General features: G+C 36.1%; 1 protein-coding gene across 2 annotated transcripts in view; it reads right to left on the bottom strand.

The window, feature by feature from the left end:
* erbb4b (erb-b2 receptor tyrosine kinase 4b) overlaps positions 1-23,778 on the bottom strand; it is a 290,413-nt gene that overhangs the window by 4,988 nt on the left and 261,647 nt on the right. For both annotated transcript variants that reach the window (XM_084420233.1, XM_084420234.1), the window contains 5 exons: positions 5,748-5,903; positions 4,023-4,098; positions 3,697-3,843; positions 2,424-2,521; positions 2,018-2,188 (listed from right to left, as the gene is read on the bottom strand). In XM_084420233.1, the coding sequence (XP_084276359.1) occupies positions 2,018-2,188; positions 2,424-2,521; positions 3,697-3,843; positions 4,023-4,098; positions 5,748-5,903 (648 nt within the window). The remainder of the gene's footprint in view (positions 1-2,017; positions 2,189-2,423; positions 2,522-3,696; positions 3,844-4,022; positions 4,099-5,747; positions 5,904-23,778) is intronic.

Here is a 23,778-nt window from a genome sequence, read left to right as displayed (position 1 = left end):
TTTTGTTTTCCCAAAGCTCAGTTTATACGGCAAACTGCAGGCGAAAGATTTCTGTAATGTTCCAAAGAGGCTCTGAAGGATTGATGTCCCTCATTGATATTCATACCGCTCACTCTCTTTTCTCTCCCAGTTAGACAAAAACAAAATGCAAGTTAGAATGCAAAATGGCACACATGGTTAGCGAACACGGTCCAGGAGAAAAGAGGAAACATTTCATCACACCCACCCCTCCCACACACTCTCACACCCTCACTAAGTCCCTGGTAAAGAATGATTGAACCCTGAGATTTTGTCTTTCTAAGTTACAGTTAAGAACTGTTCAAGCTGCATCCCAATTGGCTGTCCTTTCCCATTGCCGCTGTACACACCAACAGTTAATAACCTGCTCATGGCTGACTAACACAGAGCAAATACCCACTCTGGTCTTCCTGTCGATGGGCAAATATCATCTTCACTTTAGTGAGGACCCAGTTATTTACACTGGCATGCCTCTGTAATGAAAGTCCAGGCATGGAGCCCATTATAGGCACACATATGTGAGGGCCACTTTATTTTTCTCCCCCACTCCACAGGAAAACCTTAATGCAAGTCAAAAAAGCACTGCTGCTTTCTAAGACAAATTAGCACCTGCAAATACAAAAGAATCTCAGCATTTCAACACCCTTCATCAACAAGGGGAATTATTTATGCTATGAACGAGACTTCCTTTTTTGTTGTCATCGCATTCCCTATTTCAATGGCAGACAAGTTCGTTCTGGGAGAGTATAGCATCTGTCAGAGTAGGAATGGTGTGCCGGGATTTCTGAGATGCTCGTGTGGGAGGCACTTAATTGGCTAGGGGAGCATCCATCCACCCCAAGGTCAACGTCAGTTAAATGATAGACTCATCTGAAAACTCAATTCAGCCTCAGACAAGCAATAAATAGAGATTCATGAGTGAGAACTAAAAGTGCATTCAAATGTAAAAGCTATCCTAAAATATGTAAATATGTGCAAAACGCCCAAATCTGAAGGTGTTGCATGCATGATGCATATGTCAATGCATCAACGACCTCTTGTCCTTTCCCTACTAAAAAACATTTCAATATTTGATGACTCAAATGCTATTTTCTATTCAATTTTCCTGAAGAGTGCCACCAACTTTTTACCAAAAATATCTAGGGCTTACCATGATTTAAAGTATTCAGATGAAGTTATAGGAACTTTAAAGAGTTAAAATGACGACAATCCAATGATTTTAAAAGAGTTCACACAATTGCACAGACAAAATACAATCTGATTTAGCCACTAAACCCTGACAGATCGCAAACCCAAAGTCACCTTTGGGGCTAGTCTATTCATTCAAGTCTTTTATACAGGTACAGCACCTATCTAACCGAATGGGGAAACACTCAAAAACTGCTTGTTAAACTTATAATGTGCTATCGTTCAAAAGTTTGGGTCAATAAGATTTTTCAAAATGTTTTTGTAAAAAGTCTCTTATGCTCACCAAGACTGGATTTATTTGCTGAAAACTGTGTGAGAAATTGTGAATATTACAGTTTAAAATAACAGTTTTCTATTTTAATATATTTTCATTAATGAATTTTAAGCAGCCATTATTCCAGTTTTCCTACAGAAATCATTAAATATCCTGATCTGGTGCTCCAAAACCTTCTTATCAATGTTATAACATGTTCATGGAGACCATGATAAATAGTTTTTGTATCAATGTAGAAATCTTTACTGTCACTTTTGATCAATTTAATGCATCTTTGCTGAATAAAAATATTAATTTCATAAAAATGAAAAAAAATATTTCTGACCCCAAACCTTTGAACATATAAAAACGCTCACACACACACACACACACACACACACACACACACACACACACACACACACACACACACACACACACACACACACACAAACACACACACACACAAACACACACACACACACACACACACACACACACACACACACACACACACACACACACACACACACGCACGCACACTCTAAGTACACTCACTCTGTTGGGGTCCATGCGTGATCTGGTTGTATATGCCAGTGGAGGAATACTGAAGGCTTGTGGCACCAAATACTCCTCAGCATCCATCAGATCCTCCAGTTCTTCCTCATCCAGCAGACTTTGGAAGAACTTACTGTCATTGGGGCTGGGCAGCTTCATGCGGTCGTCCCCCTGGCACAGAGAGAATCAGGCTTGAGATTTACGCAGAGAAATAACACTTTTATGATACTTACATGTATTATTTATCATTTTTTCTGTTATAGATTTTATTATTGTACAGCCCACTGGTTTCAGACAAGTCTGTTGTTTTTAAGTGTGCTTTATAAATAAATAAACTGAACTGAACTTAAGATCCTTGACTCTAATCACAACCATGGCCATTTGTGCCGAGCTGTAAAGCTCTTACCTGGATGACTAGGTAACGTTGTGGGTCTCTTGCCATTCGGCAAAACTCTGCTGCAAGCTCCTTAAATCTTGGTCTGCTGTCTGCATCTATCATCCAGCCTGGAGGGGCACACATAGCACAACTTCAGTCAGCAAAGTAGACCACAATGGATAAACAATGCAGTGAGCAATACATTTAAAAGAAGGTAATGAGTACAGTATCTATCTACCACACGTCGTTGATTACCACATAACTGTAATTATTTTTTTCCTCTAGGTTTTAATTTTTTTTTAAAAATAAATTATGATAATTCTTATTGATAATTATATAGCCGTTTTCTTATGTACAACTACAAGATTGATGTACAACGGCCACTGATCTACAGTATAAACTCAGAAGGTTTCCTAAGCCGACCTGCTTGAACACTACACAAGAACTTCTATCATGATGTGTTAGATTAATCACGATTAATCGCACACTTATCGTGAAATTAAGAATACACCATTTATCTTGTTTAACACATCATTTTTTGTTTCTGTCAGGACCACTATCGTCAAATACGATTGACAATTAGCATACAGTTTGGATTGGCGGTATGGTTCTGTTCTAGCATGGATAAGAGCAGGGAGAGCAGCAATAACCCTCCTTAGGGGAAACAGAACAGAACCAACATGAATGTGTTGCAGATATCATTAATTCAAGATTTTAAAGTACAACAAAGTTCGAGAATTTATTCTGATTCAAGGGGAATCAGAATGCCAAATCCTGACTGACGAGAGGAGGAGCTGGAGATGGAGGAGGGTAATTAGCTCCTGAGAACGCGATAGCTGTTCTATAATACTGAAGGAGCTTATATATGTATACAGTGATAGGCGTCGTAAGAAGAAGTAGTGAAATATCAGTGCGTCGAGAGCACACATACAGTACATGGTTTGTTTGTTTGTTAGTGCATCAATAACAGACTCACGCATGCTTACTGTATGACTCCTGTCTCCTGTATGTCACGGCAATCGTCTTTACCTTGATCGCAATCCTTATCCATCAAAACTTTACTAGCAAGACACTGGTTTGCTTTATCCAGCTGAGAAATGTAGTTTCAAACTTCAAACGTAGTCAACTGTGTGATGTAAATTACGTTTAGTATTGCTTTAGTAATTTATTTGCGTTCAATTATTTTAACGCGTTAAGGATTTTGAATTAATCACATGCGTTAACGTGTTACGCTGACAGCGCTAGTTAACCCCCCCCCCCCCCAAAAAAATCTGGGATGAAAATTTGTGCAAAGCTCTCTTACATTTGACCATGACCATGTAGACGTCAATAGTGCAGATAGGAGGTTGAGGAAGCCTCTCTCCTTTCTCCAGCAGGTCAGGGATCTCTCGGGTAGGGATTCCATCGTACGGCTTTCCTCCAAATGTCATCAGCTCCCAGATAGTCACCCCTGGAAAAAAAAAAATCAAATAAACAATTTAAAAAGCTTGTAGGCGTGTGCTAAGACTGTCTGGTCTGATTGCCCAATTCATACAGAGTTTGGCTGCATAATAAAACTTGAAATTAAACTTGAAATAAGATAAATGACATTTTACTGAGGCATGTAACTGTAATTAAGGCTAATCTCACCGTAACTCCATACGTCACTCTGGTGGGTGAATTTCCTATAGTGAATACACTCCAAGGCCATCCACTTTATAGGCATCTGACAAAACAATAGGGAGCATTTCAGCGGCTTGTGTTGAATAAAAAAACACACAATGATACAGAACATGAAAATGTAAAGTTCAAGTGAGCACAACGAGTACTAAATTATTGTTTATTTACGCAACTTGACAAAGTTTATTCAAAGCTTTCACCGCTAAAACCAAACCTTATCACAGTATCATGCATTATTTATTAGGTCTGGTGAGTTAATATTTCAGAAATGGAATAATCAGTGATATCTGATTCTTTTCATCTTTTGCTTTAAAGGGAAACATAAGAAACAGGTTGGGGTAAATGTGTGTGCAGAGCTGCTGGGTATCAAACTGCACTAAAACTTTAGTTTCGAGAGGTTTGAAGTTTCTCCTATGTGGGAAAACAAACATGGCTGATTTAAAATGGTAGCTGGTTGAAGCTGAACGGAGCAGAGTGACTCCCAGGATGCTCTATTCCAGTATGGCAACAAGAAGGAGATTCAGATGGATAAGATCAGATCAGGTGCATTAACATGCATATTAAACGCATTAAACCCTTTTCCTTTATCGGTGTCATAAACGGCTTAAGAATGAAACAATCGACACAGCTAGATTTTGGCCATTATCCCCCGATTTCACCAGGCATGTAAACACCTTAGTCTATGTTCTGTCACATTATATGTAATGTTGCTTTTTGCAAGTAAAACCCAAGTATTTCCATATAATTTACGGTAAGAGGCTATTCCAAGAAGTCCTTGCCTGACGCATCACATATGATGATATTTAATATAAACAGTTGATTTTCTTCTCATTTTTGTTATTAGTAATGTCCATTAAGGTGTTTTGTTTTACATGTTCTGTTATTTAGTTACTGTTTATTATATTATGTTAGTGTGGTGTGTTAACCTGATGGTGTTTTGTCTTTGCGTGTATGACCCTGTACACTATATATACACTGACCATGTTTTATGGACTCTGAATCATTATGTGCCTTTTTATATTTTACCACTTGTATTTGTATGGTGGTTATTGAGGTTAAAAGCTGATTTTGCTATATTAACATTGTCACTTAATGAAATATGATTATAATATGTAAAATATGAATTAAAATATGATTATAATATGTAAAATACAGGCACAAATATGCCATTCTATAATACCTGTAACACATTTTGTCTATATTTTGTAGGATGAATTTCTGGCAAAAATAAATAAATATATATATATATATATATATATTTTGTTAACAAAATATTTGTTAGAGTGTTGGCTTTCTCCTTCTTTGTAAAGCAGAATTCCTTTGCCCATTTTCTCGCCAGGTGAATACCATAAAATTAGAAGCACACATTTCTTAGTTACATGTCAAGACTATTCCCAGATTTCTAATGATATCAACCTTTCATTAGATGTGTTTCCCGACTAGTCTACGCGTAGTCATGTAAAGTGCACACCAACATGACCCTATGAGTCTTTGAAAGCGTGCAGAGCAATAATCTTCTGTCTTGTAGTTGGTGTATGGCCTTATTAAACATTGTTAATTAGCCTGTCATAAGGAGATGTGTTCTAAAACCCATAGACAAAGAGTGCAGCAAATCTTTTGACTTCCAACACAAAGAGCATATATTAACTGGGTCAGTGCATGCCCTTTGTCTTGTTGGGGTCATGTGACACTGACTTTTCCACCATCTGCGTTGTATTCCTTCTCATCTGCATCCAGGAGGCGAGCCAAGCCGAAGTCAGTGATCTTTATATGGTTGGGTGACTTCACTAGGACGTTCCGAGCCGCCAGATCCCTGTGCACAAGTCTCCTCTCCTCCAAGTACATCATACCCTGCATCAACACACATACACACACTTATTTAATATGGGAATAATTTAACTGTTGTGTGACAATCGAAGAAACTTGCCAATTCAAGAAATTAACGGAATGCATAGCTGATATAAAAATTTGTCTGACTAGTAATTTCCTATTACTTAATTCTGAAAAAACAGAGTTGCTAATGATAGGACCAAAAACATCCGCACGTAGTAACCTAGAATACGGTCTAACAATTGATGGCTGCTCTGTCAAGTCTTCGTCGTCGGTTAGGAACCTGGTTGTGCTCTTTGATACCAATCTTTAATTTGAAAGCCACGTTTCTAGTATCAATAAAACCGCATTCTTCCATCTTAAAAATATATATAAATTACGACATCTGCTTTCAGTGAGAAATGCGTGAAGTTTTGGTTCCTGCCACTGTCGCCTTTTTCCACCTTTGTTGCCATTAGCTTGGCTTGCTTAGTTGGGGACATTAAATTTCACATTTCTTTAATATTCAGCAATAATATTGATCTGCCTGCAATGACACAATTATACAAGAACTGAACTGAGCTGGACGATGACATCACGATTTATATATATATATATATATATATAAATGAACTAAATTATCATTCTAAAATTATAAAATTATAAAAAGCGCTATAGACTTAAAGACTTTTCCTGCAAGACAATTGAATAATGTTGTGTATATTACTGGTAAAGTAACTTTATCTAATATTACTATACATATAACATATAAATTCATTCTGATAGAATTTTAAGTGCTTAAAGTACTGCTCAAATATATGACAAGTGTCTGGTTGTTTCTCAAGTGTTTTCATCAAACTCATTTAAGTTTTTTTATTATTATTATTTATATAGTATTGTAGCATTTATTAATATTTTGAATGAGATTTTATTTTTTCATATTTTTCATTTTTATTTTAATTTCAGTTTAAATTGTATTAATTGTTATGTGCTTCGGTCATTTTTTTTTTTTTTTTTTTTTTTCTATATAGCTATTTTTTTAAGTTTTAGTTTTAATAACTTTAGTAGGCCTACTTTAATACTTCAGTAATTAATATTACTCCTAATATTTATATTTTATTTTGGCTTTATTTCAGTTACCAAAAATGAGAGGACAATACACAATAATCGGGTTACAGAGTTCTTCTATATTTCAGTTGAACAATCTACATTTATGATATTCACTTAATATTGTTTATTAGTTACCTATTTAAAATGTGCTAAATAAGGTCTACTGCAAGACTACAAGATATAACTGCAAAATACACATTTAGATTTATGATGATATTATCTCTCATAAGCTATTAAAGTTCATGTACTTCTGCATTAGTTTCATCATGATGAAGAGTTTGTATCCTTAAAATGTGGAAGGCGGCATTAGGAAGAAGGCATTAGCAGTAAAAATCAAAGTTTGTTTGTTCTGCCTGAAAAAAAGTCACAGAATTATTATTGGAGATTGTTCACATTGATAAGCGATGAGTCTCTTCTCAGGCGTGGCCGTGTATCGCAAAACAATGAAAACTCCAGACATCAATTTTCTGGAGGAGCGAACAATGCATGTAATCGATTTAAGTCCAAACCGCAGCATGGAGGCCTTTCGCAAGAAAACAGCCTCTCTACTTTTCCCTCCAACGGGGCTTTCAAGTGCCCTTGAGCTGGTGGCTGGAGGAAATTTATATCTTAATGTGATTGGTAGAGAGGTAAGGACAGCATGTTGGCAAAATGGATAGTGAGAGGGAGCTTGTAAAAGTGGGGAAATACAATTTGAGAGGTCCAGTGTAGGTCATCACATTCACATCAGACTGCGTCTGTCATCACAGAAAGAGTCTGGATACAAGCGCTTTTAATATCAAATAACTGTGAGAATATATTCATAGGAGGAAAGCGTATTACATCACCTGCAAGTTGGCAGTGCATCATATACTGGGGAGAAATGCTCGTGGTTATGCATTCATTTTTATAGGGAATTGAAGAGAAATGTCAATATTTTTGATTATTTCTAAAGAAACACATTCACAGTTTTTGTCTATTTTGCACATAATAAAGCAAAAACCCTGAACATTTCTTGCAAAACAAGTCAATAATATTGTGTCTGTTTGCACTGAAGTACTTTGTTAGCAGATTACTGGTTAAGTAAATTAATCTAATATTACATATACAGTGATGTAAATTCAGTCTACTGGGATAGTTATTTTCCCCCCTACTGTCCATGCATGACAATTTACCAGTTGTCATCAAACTGAATCAGTGTTATTTTAGTATTCTTTATAAATAATTATACAGCAGTATTTATTTATATCTTTTTTTATTTATTTTCATGGTTTATTTTAGTTTAAGTATTTTTGTAGCTTTATTTTTATAAGTTTTACTTTTAGTAATTTTAGTACTTCTACTTCTAATTAAATGTATATTACTTTGGCTTTATTTCAATTAACGAAAATGATTTTAATAGTTTTAGTGTTTTAGTGTTAACTAAACTGAATCGATGAAAATATCAAATTATGAATAATTATAATACTAATATAAAACTAGAGGACAATACACAATAGTCAGGGTACATAGTTCTTCTATATTCCAGTTGAACACACTCATTTGAAGGATAACTGTCGCCAAAATGCAACCTGGGGTCTTTTTGTTAATCTACCCAAGACAAACTTTCGTTTAAAAGCATAATTAGAAGGGAAACGCCACTTTTAAGTTTGACCGTATTTTCGTTTTCGGTCAAATTGCCTTTTGAATGGGAGTGCTTGGGGCACTACTATGATAGCATCAAAAATCGCTATTTTTAAAAAATTTGCTCGAAGTATCACCAGGGGCTCTACACATGATCTCGAGCATTGAGAACATTGTTTGTGTACACAGAGTTTAATAAAAAGAAACTCACTGTAGCTGTGTCCGTCGGCATTTTGACAGTCAAAAATAGTCGATCTCCGAATGTGAATGAAGTGACTCTTATGACAAAACAACAAATTATCCGTGAATTTATATGGAACTAAGCTTTAGGAGCTTTCCATCTTTACTCTCCTCCCCAGGGACGTGCACAGGAGGGTTGCTCAGGTTGCCCGGGCAACTGCCCATATGCCCTTCTCGACTCACAATGCCCTTCCGAGGGGGAAAATAAATAAATAAATAAATAAATAAATAAATCGTACAATGGATGCAGAATTTCACGATAAAAAAAAAATAAAAAAAAATATCGCAAAGCCTCATTCACTTCCATTCGGGCACCGAAAGTGAAAGTCAGTAGGGGAAGGGCAAACTCTCGCTGCGTCCCAATTCGCCTACTTATACTACGCCCTAAAAGTATGCACTCTTTTTGTGAAGAAAAAGTACATACTTTTGAGTGTGTAGCAAAAGAGTAGGCAAGCTTTGGGACATACTACTAACGGACAGATCTGTCGCGTGCGTCACCGCAAACTGCCCTGTCAATCATCTTGTCTCAGTTAAAATCCTCCATTCAATCTAATTTAATTTACTACCGTTTCGGAGAGAAATGTAGTTGCACATTAATCTGCCAGTCGTGGGTCTTTCATGCGGAGACTCTCCTCATGTGTTTGCAATTTGAATATAATGATGCATTTAAAAGTTAATCGATTAAGTCGATTCTGTTCCCTACCGGAATTCCCGTTCCCTTTACGCAATCATACTACAAATCACGCGTAGTTGCCCAGTTACCATACGTACCATCAGAACTGAATACGAGCAAGAAGCACAACTGAATGTACGGGAAGCCAAAAGGTTAAAAAAGGATTGTATTTTTTCCCGAAATGTAAGCGTTTTTAATTTTTTTTATTAGAAGCAAGTTTTTCCTCATCTGTCAATTCAATCCAGATTATTTCTGGATTGAAATAGAGGGGGGGTTGTCAGAGCAACTGCCCCTCAAAATTCCTGTGCACGTCCCTGCTCCTCCCTGTTACGTTGCATTCGGAGATCGACTATTTTTGACTATTTACGAAAAAGTTTAAAGTGGCGTTTCCATTCTAATTATGCTTTTAAACGAAAGTTTGCCTCGGGTAGATTAACAAAAAGACCCTAGGTTGCATTTTGGCGACAGTTATCCTTTAATGGCATTGACTTTATCATAATATTTACTATTTACTTTTAAAAAATATGCTAAATAGGGTCAAGTGCAAGACTACAAGATATGCAAACCCATATTTAGATTTGTATATTCAGATTTCCACAGGCGTTTCTTATCATCTTGTTGCTGAAATGCTTGTATCCACTGACTACTTCAGTAAATCTTTCATATTTTCATGACTGGGGATTTAAACAAAAAACACAGATTTTTTGCTTAAAATTACACAAATGAGTACTTTATAACCAAATCTGCTGGATCTTCTTTTCATTTCCCCAGAAGTTAATAACATGGTTATAAACCTAAGTGAGAGCTCAATTCTAATTGGGAACTAAAAAGTGGCACATAAAACGTATAATGAAAGGAATGTGGCTTGCTTTGCAGCATGTCAACAGTCTAGACTCAGATCCGAGAGTGTGTTTCCCACTGTACTTATTAACATGATGGCAGCAGCTCTGAAAGAGAAATCCCCCAATTTAAGATGAGCCGAGAATACATAAGTGGACCGGCTAAAGCAGTCTGGGAATGGAAAGAGGGGTTTATTTCAAACATATTCAAATGGGTTTGGGTTAAGCGGGGAAAGAGGATAATGCTTTTTTTCAAAAAAAAAAAAAGAAGAATAATATGTTGCTCAGACAGCTCTTTTATTATCTTTTCTATTATGAAACAAATGTTCTTTACTAAAACCAAGTGAGCTGCCTATAGAGGTAGGTTTCCAAAGCATTATGCATTGTGATTAAATCAGTAAGACATAAAACCAATACGGCGCCATATTATAATATCATATCCATTATAAATATACATAATTCATTCAGGACAGTCTTTGCATTCAAAACTTCAACCAACACTGGCTGACCTGATGCGTTTCCTACAGTAATAATTGATGGTCTCCTAGTAAAGCCACAGATGGGGATATTGTGAACGAGACTGGTAGGATATGATAAATTAAACAATAAGCCCTTAGTGTCCCTCAGGGTTGAGGTCAGTGCAGTCCAATGGTGTTCATTATGGGTCACGGGAGAAATGCTAATCGGTATGCTTTAAAATACACAAATGTCTGCAGAACTGTGAAGGAGGAGGGAACAAATCTCTTTATGCCATGCAATCTTTCCCCAGCAAGCAAGTGTAATCTGAGGTAATGGTGTGGGGATTACACCCTCTGTGCTTGCTGAAGAAAAAAAAAGAAAAAAAAAATTAACTTCCTCCTCTCCATGCTCACCCACAGCACCACATTTATTACAGGACTGTATCACATATAACACTACCATTCAAACTTTTCCGGTCAGTAAGATAAAAAAAAGAATACTTTTATTCAGCAAGGATGCATTAAATTGATTAAACCTGACAGTAAAGTTTTCTATTTCCCCATACAGAAAAAAAAAATTTGAAATATATTTTAAAGTGTCAAATGTGGCATATATTCCAAATACATTGACATATATTTGCATTGTTATTCACTTATATTTATCATTTTGAAATATATTCTGAAATATAACAAAAATATATGATGTTAAGTGTGAAATATATTTACATGTATAACATGTAATGTAAAATATATGACAAAATATATGGTCATAAAATGTTTAGCTTGCTAAAGAAGGGTCGAAAATGTATTTTGATCTTAGTAATTCCTCTACCTTTTCCCCAATACACAACAGTAGGCTACCATATTTCACTACTGTATTATGACACACAGCTATAATAAATACTGTACTTACATTTAAATGACTGCAATGTAAAATGACAGATAGTTGCTTTCCTAGGACTATTAGGCCATATTAGGTGGCACGTACCTAACACTAAGTGCAATTATTAGATTTATTGTTGTGTTTTATTGACATCTTTCCTGAAGTCATTTAAATATTGAAAATATGCAAGTATAACAGTGACACTCCAACAGTAAAGTACACTTAAACAATAGATATAACTCAGTGTCTAACACTGCATACACACACTATTAAATAACTGTATTCAATTCTGTAAAAATAGGGAAAAAAACCTCTGCATTCTGTGTGTTATTTCCTACATAAAATTGTCATTTTAGGCCAATAAAGTCAGTAAAGGGGCAGCCGTGGCCTACTGGTTAGGGCTTCGGGCTTGTAACCGAAGGGTTGCCGGTTTGATCCCCGACCAGTAGGTAAGATGTGGGCGGAGAAGTGGTAGAGCACTACTCTCCCATGCCCACATCCATGGCTGAAGTGGTCTATCTAAAAAATAAATTGAAAATGTGTTGTTTGTTTGTGAAAATGTTACATTTTTAAATTTCAAAATATATTTCAAATGAAACAATTTGCAAAAGTTAAAACATATATGAACGTTATGTTGTTAGTAAATATATTGACATATAAATATATTTACATATATTGAACTAAAATATATTTATTGGGCCAATTTCAAATATTTGCATATATTCCAAAACATATTCTGAAAATATATTTCAAATATATTTCTTTTGTGTATGGGTCAATTGAATGTCCTTGTGCTCTTTTTGAACTTTTGCTGTTCTTGAAAATGTATGATAGTTCCTAAAAATATTAAGGAACACTAACTGTTTTCAACGTTGATAATAATAAGAAATGTTTCTTGAGCAACAAATCAGCATATTAGCATGATTTCTGAAGGATCATGTGTAATGATGCTGAAAAATTCAGCTTTTGTCACCACAGGAATAAATTACATTTGAAAATATATTCAAATAGAAAAATATAGAACAATGTTTCACAATGCTATCGTTTTTACTGTGTTTTTATCAAATAAATGCAGCATTGATTAGCAATAGAGATTTCTTTGAAAAATATTTGAAAATGTATACTGATTATAACATTTACAAAGGAAGTGACAATCAGATCAAATTACCACGACTGGCAGCCATTCTGTTGCCTTCCTCCTTCCTCTGCTCACACTGCAGGTACGTCTCACGGAAGACATGGGCTTAAGAGCTTTTCAAAGATTAATGAGCCTACATTAACATTAATCGTCTATCAAAATGCAATTATCTTAGCGTTTGCAGAGCTGAGGTAGAGAGGAGGGAAACGTACATATCAGGGTAAATAATCTTGACTTCTGCACGGCTGTACCTGCAAACAAGGAAAGTGCTTGCTTGTACCACATAAAAAAGCAATTACGTCACACTGGCATGGCTTTTCAAAAGTCTCAATTGGACATAAAGCATATTTTATAATCTTATCAAAATTTCAAATCATTTCGGCAGGGAAATAATTATATTTAGACACAATAATGATTGTGGAGGAAAATGAAAAAAATATATATAAATAAATAACATATATTTATATATATATATAAGCATCACATAGATGTGTCTGTATCAAACATTTTCCTTCTCTTTAGCTGTTTTTATTTCTTCAGTGAGAATAGGAAGGTTACAAGACAATAAAAAGGAGGAGAAAATCTATGAAGGTGGCCCCCTGAATGTCTTATTTATGTTCATATTGGAGCCATGCAAACAAAGGTTCAGCCCATAGCATTGTAGAATGCACTGTGTCACAACTATTTTCATTGATATTGAGTCCTGGCTGTAAGCAGAGGCCACACATACACACGCATACATGTGTGCACTTTTTTATTCAAAAGTAATTATTTAGCAACACGTTAAATAATTCCACATGCCTTAGAACAGAGGAAATTCCTTTTGGAACAGAGTCGAATTCTCTCACCCAAAAGCCTGATAACATAAATATCCTATCCCCATGTATTAAAAAACACAAGGCTACACAGTGTTTCTCTCGCTCAGTGTGAGTGAGCAGTGCACTGCAGTTCCTATCAGTTGATCCACGTTTCTCACAGGACTAAACCCGAACCCATTCCACAGTCAGAGCACAGGCCGCTTTGCCCCATTCACTCTGGTCCCAGTGTATTTAAAACAGATTACTTCTGCAGCCCGGACAGTCAATCAATACTCACTCTGATTACAATAAGCCACAAGATGGCCGCGGCACACAATATTTATCCCCAGAGTGGACTTCAGTGTAATTAGAAATCAATGGCTCACACAGTCCATTAATGCAGCAGACCTGCTGATAGAGCAACAGAGATCGTCGCATACGCGAGTGTTAACAACCCGGAAGAGAGAACAGGCGACTTTATGAAATAGCTGAGCAGTTATAGGCAACCCCCTTTCAAATAATGTTCAGTCTGGGGATTCTACATTAACGTGTTTATAAGGGCTTTCATAGTGACACTGAGCTCACAAAGTGTGCAATACATATTCAATGCTTATACAAAACACCATAAATTGCTAAGTATCAGTGTAGAGCAGATGTCTTCAAATAAAATTGAATGAGGGCCTATAACATAAATAATGATACAATATAACATGCATGTAGTGCCATTTTAATGTATTTAATACATACATTGTAGTGATGCTTGCATCAATCTCTTTACTCTAAGCACCATTTGTTTACTGCATGCACTGCTTTGTGACATCGCTGCTGAGTGAGCAAATATTTGTCATATTTTAAGTATTTTAAGTTTGCAGTCCAAGTACAATGCGATAAGATAAAAAGCACATGTACCGCAAAATACTGGCAAGAAAACCTCTTTCTTTTAAGTTGTAGTTACGGACCATACACAGTAAAATAAACCGTGAACAGTCCAATTCACAAACAAATGACTCTTATGAATCGGTTCTTTTAGTGCTTAAAAATACAGCGTGAACCAGTTAAGTCTGATGCCTCTTTTAATGAATCATTCAAAAAGACTCATGTTCTCATGAGTTCACTGAATCAACTCAATGAATCCGTTACTACAGTCTATTTCAACAATATCACAAAAAATATGTTTCAAATATTGGTACAGCTCTGATCCGACCATAGATCAGTCACGTTGATATTCCGACCAACAGCAACAACGAGTGTGATTATCTGTGATATTGATTTTAAACACCAGTTCAATGAACAAGAATGAGTAAGTTACATTTTACACACAATATTGCAAATTGTCTAGTTTTGTTCGGCCAAGGAAAATAGTTCCAAACAAAGCAACAGCAGAAACATTGTGCAAAGAGCAAAACACAGCACTGCTGTATTGTTCTTTGAATTGCGAAATCGCATTGTTAATAATAACACATTTTAATGGAGGTAAATGAATATGTATACTTATAGCTCTACTTCAGCTTCATTTAAACTTAATATTGTGTTTTCCATAAAAAAATAGGTCTAGATCCAACAGATTGACGGTTCCTCTGTCTACAATACCATCACAAACCCTCAATGGGCTCCTGCTGAAGACCCTCAATATGGAGAGATCATTCTTGCACTCAACAAAGGAAACTCAGAAAGGATTTATCTCCATGTTTAGTAATCATGTTTCAAAATGAGAGCTTTAAAGGAATGAAAAATCCTCTTGTTTCATCATTATTGGATTACTATGTCTATGCCAATACTGCTTCCCCCATAAACTGCTCTGATTAAATTAACTTCCTTCCCAACTCGCTTTTGACCTTTTGAATGATGTCCTTCATTCCCTAAGAGATGGATTTAAATTGTGTTTGTCACTTATTAAGTGTTTGTCATTTTGCAGTGATGTGAACTTCTCTAAAGCCTTCTGTGTGTTTCCTGTCTCTGTGGAGGATTTGTGAAATAATACTGGGAATAATCACTGAGTAAAGAGTGAGGAGTGTGACCTGTGAAGACCCACCGCAGAGAAAGTGATTCAGTCCTTCTGTCTCGTCACCCGCATTCACACTCTTTATCCTCACTTATACCTGTAACCACATCTGACTGGGATTAGACTCAGACATCTTTTCCTCATTCGAGACAAATAATCTGTCCCTGCTATTTCAGCTGTGCATAGCGTGGAGCCGTGTGATAGGTTTAGTCTAGCAGGTGTCATCATCAGTATTCTGAATGTCCTTTCTGAACAGTGTTACCACCACAAAACCATTCCATCAATTCCAGACCTGTCAGCAGACCACAGTGGCTTGGAAAAAAATCAACAAAATTGGAGGGGAGATCTGTCTATCGATTATACCTTCAATCACACAAATGATTCCTATATAATGCCAGCTGGCTCTTTTTAGGAAGAAATTGGGGCTTTGACCTTATAGATAAAGTTTACTAATTCTTATTTCAAACAATTAAAATCACTGTCCAAAAATGTAGTCATGTAGGATGAGATTGTATCGAACATCTTAGTACACCAAGAGCATCAGCATTCCAACTGCATCATATTTAAAGGGATAGTTCAAAAAACATTCAAATAATTGACTCACCCACGTCATTCCAAATCTTTTTTTCTCTCCAAAGTCAATCGGGTCCAGTGTTGTTTTGTACCGCATTGACTTGTATTGTATGTGCAAAAACAGTCAAACCTTATTTTGTGCATTTACATTTTAAAACTGCAGCACTTTATAAAAAGCTTTGATTTACAAAAATCATGATTAACAAAATATTACTTTATCAGCTTTTTAGCATGGCTTATTCCAAACATTTGACCGGTAGTGTGTAGATGACAAAATAGATTTCTTGTCATTCACATTACCTCCTTCTAAATACCAGTAGATAACCATGGAGAAAAATGTTTAGGAAAAAATTCGGCAAGAAATAGTTCCAACGACAGCTCCAGTGAGGACGTCTGGTCACCCTAGCCAGTGTGTCCCAATTCGAGACTTCAAAAATCGGGACCTCACTACTTTCTGAATAGAGGAATAAGCAATGCTTATTAGAAATGATGTCTCTTTTTCCTCTGTCAAGCATGTTATTATCTAGCACCTGGACTGTGCATTAATAGAGGTTAAAGAATCTCTCTCTCTCACACACACACAGGCTGCAAAAGGCAGGCGGTACACTCCCTCTGTGACCAATTTTCAAGCCAGTGTATGGAAAGAACACAGCGCAAGCACAGGAAAAAATAATAAAGAGCGGCATGCTGCACAGACAAAGGGCTAATTAAAAGCTGAGCAGCCAACATGGCTGACAAAAGAGAGACCAGTTTAAGTAGTTTGTGTAAACATGCCACTGAAGACTACTGGTGCAATCACAGAGAGGAGGAGGACGGGGTGTACCAAACAATTGACAGGTGGTGAGAGAGAGAGAGAGAGAGAGAGAGAGAGAGCACACAGCAACAAAGAAATGAGGAGCAGTACATAGAGAAAGAGAGATGCAGTTAATACCAGTTGTGCTGCATTAAATAGCCATGTTGTGGTGTTAATAAAATGAAACCAAATCAGGGCTGGTTAAAGGTGCCCAATGATTTCTTTTAAATACCAGGCATAAAATTAAGGATGTCACAATACACTTATTTTTACTTATATAAAATCTACCTACACCTGACCCAACCTAATATAATTTTTTTTAAAGAAACCAAGCAAATGGAAAGCCTGGGTTCATCATGCATTTTCATTGCACTGGAAAAGAGCAGCTTTTAATTTTGAAAATAACTCCTTCACTCATTGGGGAAAAAAGTTGAGGGACATGAGTAAGCAGGTAATGACAGAATTCAGTAAAAAAAAATTGTGTACTCAATATGAATGTATAATTTCTGCATCCTCATATATTGCTGAACTTAAATATACAAGCTTGATAAAAATTATCATTCTAGAAGAAAATTTCAGATGGCACTTAGAGGCTTTTGCATCTGAACTCTTCATATATATATATGTATACTGTATATATATATATATATATATATGGATGGATGGATATTTTTGTTTCAGGTTTATGGTTTCATGTCTTTTTTTGTGGAAATTCTTATGTTATGGTTTCCTGTTTGTCATGTGATTCCTTGCCCTCTTGTGATCATGTCTTGTGGTCTCATGTGTCATGTTCTGATTGGTTCTTTCTGTTCACTGCTTTCAGGTGTGTCTTGTTTAGTCATTAGTCTTGGTGTATAAATAGCCCTTCAAGTCAAGTTATAGCCACGTCAGGTCAATGTCGTGTTTTGTTTATTTTTGTATTGGTTTCACGTTTACTCCAATAAACTGCACATGGATTCTCCTTCAACTTGCCATCAGTGGATATTTGTTAAAGAAAGCTAGACGAGAGACAATGGGAACATGAGGGCTATTTATACACCAAGACTAATGACTAAACAAGACAAACCTAAGGGCAAATGAACACAATGAACTCATCGGAACATGACGCATGAGAAGCACAAGTCACATGATCACATGAGGGCTATGAATCACATGACAAACAGGAACCATGACTATGAGAATTTCTAAATAAAAGACATGAAAACATAAACTTGAAACAAGTCACCTGATCCTTTAGAACTGATTTCTTATTATTTTCAATGTTGTAAACAGTTGTGCTGCCTGGTAACCGTGATACATTTTTCAGGAGACTTTGATGAGAGAAAGTTTAAAAGAACAGCACTTATTTGAAATATAAATCTTTTGTAACAATTTAAAAGGCTTTACTGTCACTTTTGACCTATACAGTGTATCCTTACTGAATACATTTTTTGAATGGTAGTATAATATTTTTTAATATCCACTTGGCATCACCTCTACATCACATCAATCAGTGTGCCTTGTTTTCAGTCCACTGCACCAGTGAATAAATGATCCCCATTTTAACAGGGGGAGCTCCAATATAGAGGAAGTGAGCAAAACAACTGGAATGTCTTACATCATCTTGAAGCCTTTACAATTCGGTGGCATTTTCTTCCACAGTGAAGCACATGGTGGGATTGTGGATATTTTGGTAATCAATAGTCTTTTTCCAGGTTCTGCATGCTGAAAGTGGGTGATTTTCCAAATATATATATATATTTTTTTTTATATATATACACAACTACACACTTTGAATTGCCAAGAGCAGTTCCAGCACATAGTATACGCAGAAATACAAGGCCATGCTAATCAATTCTGACATGATTCTGACTTTCTGGTGTAAAAAGTTTTTTTTAGTGATGAGCATGATGTATAATTTCACTCCTCAGGCATTCAAATTCATAAAAAAATAAGAGGGAAAGAGAGAAAAAAAGAGGCAATTGGAAATGTGCGTGTGTGTGTTTGTAGTGGTGAGTGTATATGTGTGTGAAAATGTGCCCTTGTGTGTGAGAGCCTGGCTTCTGTCCGTCACACTTCACTACCCATTCAGCAGCGCTCAGAGTGACAGAATACCAATAGGGAACTTAGACAGGAGAAGGACAACCGGGCCATAGTGAAACTGAGCTGGACGCTGACAGAAAAAGAATAAGGCAGGAGAGGCAGGACCCTGATCAAATCCTTCAACATATCACTGACATCTGCTTTGTAAATCATGGAATTAACATTAACCTGTCATTCCTATTTATAGCTAATCCATTACGGCCAAGACTCTGGAGTCGCCATAGTGCTAAGTGCTATGCTTTTTTTTCTGTTCTGCTTGCTTTAACAAAAACACACAAAACAACTTTCAAAGTTCTGATTCTTGCTTTCAGTTCAGCCTGTTTTAAAAGCATGAAAAAGAGCTGTACATTTGTCTATCCAGTGTTTAAAGCTTAGATGCCAATGGAAACAACATTATGAAGAAAATTATACTACAGTCTTGTCATCATAATGTCTTTCTAATGTCATAAGTGGTGAGCTGTAAGTGTTCCCAGATTTTACTTGCCGTCTTGATGAATTGATTTTGGCCTGCATGCATTATACTGTATGTGGCGTTCCAACGGATCTTAAAATCTGATTGGATAAGACTGAAATGAAGCTGTTACAAAACAGCTAGTATATTATATAGGATTGCCTTTATTAATTGGCAAGTCTATTCATAGGATAATATTACTTGCCAGAATAAGTATTTACTGCAGTGGTCTTATAAATAAATGAATAATGAAAAAAAGAAAGAAAAAAATCATTTAAATGTATTTAATAATTATATGATTTTTTATATGAAAGAAAAAAGTAATGACTAAACCTGTAGCAAACAGTCTCAGGCTAAAGTAAGGGGAAGCTACTATTAAAAGTACACTGCTGTTCAGAAGTTTGGGGTCAGTAAGAATTATTATTTATTTTTTTAAAGAAATTAATACTTTAATTCAGCAAAGATCCATTAAATGAAAAAAGTAATAATAAAGACATTTGTAATGTTACAATATAATTCTTTTTTTTAAATAAATGCTGTTCTTTTGAACTTTCTATTAATCAAAGAATCCTATAAAATCCTGTATTGCAGTTTGCACAAAAATATTTTTCAACATTAATAATAATCACTAAATCAGCATATTAGAAGGATTTCTCGAGAATGAAGCTTTGGTTGGCATAAAACACTTCAAAAACATGATGGTGAAAAAAACAATGACATAAAAAACGGTAACACTTTTAATTTTCTTCTACCTAGGGGTTTTCCCTCAATAAACTCCTAATTACTGCTTTTTGATAGTAAGGAAGTTTTTGCTTACTGTATGTTTATGTATGGGGAGTTAATTTATAAAATAAGGCATTAATATGTACTTTATAAGTACTAATAAACAGTCAATATGCTAGTAATATGCATGCTCAATATCACCTAGTTAGTAGGGTTAGGGTTAGTGTATTTCTGTAAATATTAAACGATGTCCAGTAAAGAAGACAAAAAGAATGAGAAACCCTGATTTAAGGTATAGATATGTTTTTTTATGAGAAAATATAGGTGAATTCTAGTCAAGTCAAGTCACCTTCATTTATATAGCCCTTTTAACAATATGAATTGTTTCAAAGCAGCTTTACAGTGATAATAGGAAATTACACTATCAGAGATTTTTTTGGCTTTACAGCAGCTCTAGGATAATGTTATTGTCCAGCTAAAGTTAGTTTTGATTGATTGATTCACTTCCGTTGCGAAGATCATTAGTTATTAACTTAGGGGCCGCTAACACGACACCATTCTAACAGAAAACCCTCAATGCGCTCTGGCCGCCCATCCGCACAAAACAGTGCCTGGTGGCTCAAGGTGCAAACGATTATCAGTTATCTCTGCGCAAACCTACGCAACCTCTGCGCAAACACCAGCACATGCGCATCACATGTTCAGTCCATTATTATGCGCGTTTTAATATATATGTGTGCAGGCGTGTCTTTACAAATCAACCCTCAACAAACTACTTGTCTGGCCTTAAAAATGTATAATACAGAATTATTTATCACGTTAAGAGCTCTCTCTCTCACTGGGGAGCTAAACCATTTAGTGCTTTGTAAGAAATCAGCAATATTTTAAAATGTATACGATGTTTAATAGGGAGCCAATGCAGTGTTGACAGAACCGGGCTAATATGGTCATACTTCCTGGTTCTGGTAAGAACTCAGCTGCTGTGCTTTGGACCAGCTGTAGTTTATTTATTATGCGTGCAGGGCAACCACCCTTAATAGCATTACAATAATCTAGCCTTGATGTAATGAACTCATTAACTAATTGTTCCGCATTTGTCGGCATTAATTTAGATATATTTTTAAGATGGAAAAATGCGGTTTTACAGATACTAGACACGTGACTTTCAAATGAAAGATTGGTATCAAAGAGCAGACCCAGGTTCCTAACCGACGATGAAGACTTGACAGAGCAGCCATCAAGTATTAGACAGTATTCTAGGTTATTACGTGAGGACGTTTTTTTGTCTAATAATTAGAATCTCTGGGTTTTTTTTTCAGAATTAAGCAGTAGGAAATTACTAGTCATTACTAGTTACTAGTATCAGCTATGCATTCCGTTAATTTTGTGAATTGGTAAGTTTCGTGAAGAAATATAGAGTTGAGTATCATCAGCATAACAGTGAAAACTAATGCCATGCTTCCTAATGATATCTCCAAAGGGTAGCATGTACAGAGTGAACAGTAACGGTCTGAGTACTGAGCCTTGTGGTACGCCATACTGAACTTTTGATCGATAAGACATCTCTTCATTTACTGCTACAAACTGAAAACGGTCAGATAAGTATGATTTAAACCATGCTAATGCAGTTCCACTAATGCCAGCATCATTTTTGAGTCTATTTAAATGAATGTTGTGGTCAATAGTATCAAATGCAGCACTAAGATCGAGTAACACTAATAGAGAGATACAACCACGATCGGATGATAAGAGCAAATCATTTGTGACTCTAATGAGAGCTGTCTCAGTACTACGATATGGTCTAAATCCTGACTGGAAATCCTCGCAGGTATAATTTCTTTCTAAAAAGGAACATAGTTGTGAGGATACTGCCTTTTCTAGTATATTTGACAGAAAAGGTTGATTGGCCTGTAATGACTAATTCTGTAGGATCAAGTTGCGTTTTTTTTAACAAGCGGAGGTTTTGGTACATATCCTAATGACAAAGATGAATTAATGATACAATATTAAGAAGAGGATCTATGACCTCTGGAAGCATATCTTTCAATAGCTTAGTCAGTATAGGGTCTAACAAACATGTTGTTGATTTAGATGATTTAATGAGTTTAATAAATTCTTCCTCTCCTATAGCAATGAATGAATCAAATTTTTCCTCAAGGAGACTACAATGCACTGCCTGATGCAATACTGTAGTAGACGGTTGCATAGTTATAGTTTTCTCCCTGATATTATCAATCTTGTAAGTAAAGAAGTTCATAAAGTCATTACTGGTGTGCTGCTTGGAAACGTCTGGTGCTTGAAGCTTTCTTTTTCGTTAGTTTAGCCACTGTTTCAAATAAATACTTAGGGTTTTGTTTATTTTCTTCTAAGAGGGTTGAAAAATAAGCAGATCTAGCAGCTTTTAAGGCCTCTCTGTATGCAATCGTGCTCTCTTTCCATGAAATGCGAAATACCTCTAGTTTTGTTTTCTTCTAGTTGCGCTCCATTTTTCTGGCTGCTCTCTTAAGGGCCCGAGTGTGCTCGTTGTACCACGGTGTTGGACTATTTCCTTTAATCTTCTTTAAGCGCAATGGAGCAACTGTGTCTAAAGTGCTGGAAAAGAGAGAGTTAAAAGTTTCTGTTGCAATATCGAGTTCTTCTAAGCTATCTGCGATGCTGACGAGATGATACTGATCAGGAAGATGATTAATAAAGCAATCTTTAGTGGCAGAAGTGACAGGTCTAATATATGCTTCTACTCAAGACTTTTTTTTTTTTGTCCATAATTATAGTTTTGTCTACAAAAATATTGCTACAAATACATAGTTATTTTTTATGCATGTACTGGTCCTTGATCTCTGTTACCACCGATCTCTCTAGTAAAATTGCCTTTAGTAACGCCTCTAGTTGGCTCCATCAGCGCACGGTTCTGATCTCAGGTGTTGGGCCTTTGGGGAGGGAAATGGTGTGCCAGAACATATGCCAACACATGACCTTGTCCTGACGGACTGGGCTGTACTTGGCATGGGGCACGGGGCACCAGATGGGCTTGGTAATGTGCTCGGCGTGAGGGAGGAGCGAGACCTACGTGTTCCTCTCAATCAGGTAAGACCTGAAGACCTGGAGACCTGTGGAGGCCTTTGGGGTGGGGGGCCAAATTCATTAACGACACAGTGTGGGGGGCACAATAGGGGAGAGGGGGCATCACCCCCACCCAAAACACACACTCTTATTTGTCCTCTGCTGTGACCTACAATCGTTAAAATCACACATTGGAGTTATTAGTGGAAACGGAATAATGTTGTTTTCTTCCATACCATATTTTACCACAAGAGATAGTTCACCTAAAAATTCTGTCATCATTTACACCCACGTCATTCCAAACCTGCTATGGATATTTTGAAGAATGTTGAGGTCCAAACTACTTTGGACAAAAAAAGAAAAGAAAAAAAGACATTATTCAAAACATCTTTTATGTTCCACCTAAGAAAGTCATACAGGTTTAGAACAACATGAGGGTGAGTAAAAATTATTACATAATTTTAATTTTTGGGTGAAAAAAACTAGACCCAAA

This window comes from Rutilus rutilus (genome assembly GCF_951802725.1).
Source record: "Rutilus rutilus genome assembly, chromosome: 10".
Classification (NCBI taxonomy): Eukaryota; Metazoa; Chordata; class Actinopteri; order Cypriniformes; family Leuciscidae; genus Rutilus; species Rutilus rutilus.
Note: the sequence above shows the minus strand (reverse complement) of the source record. Positions and strands in the feature narration are given on the sequence as shown.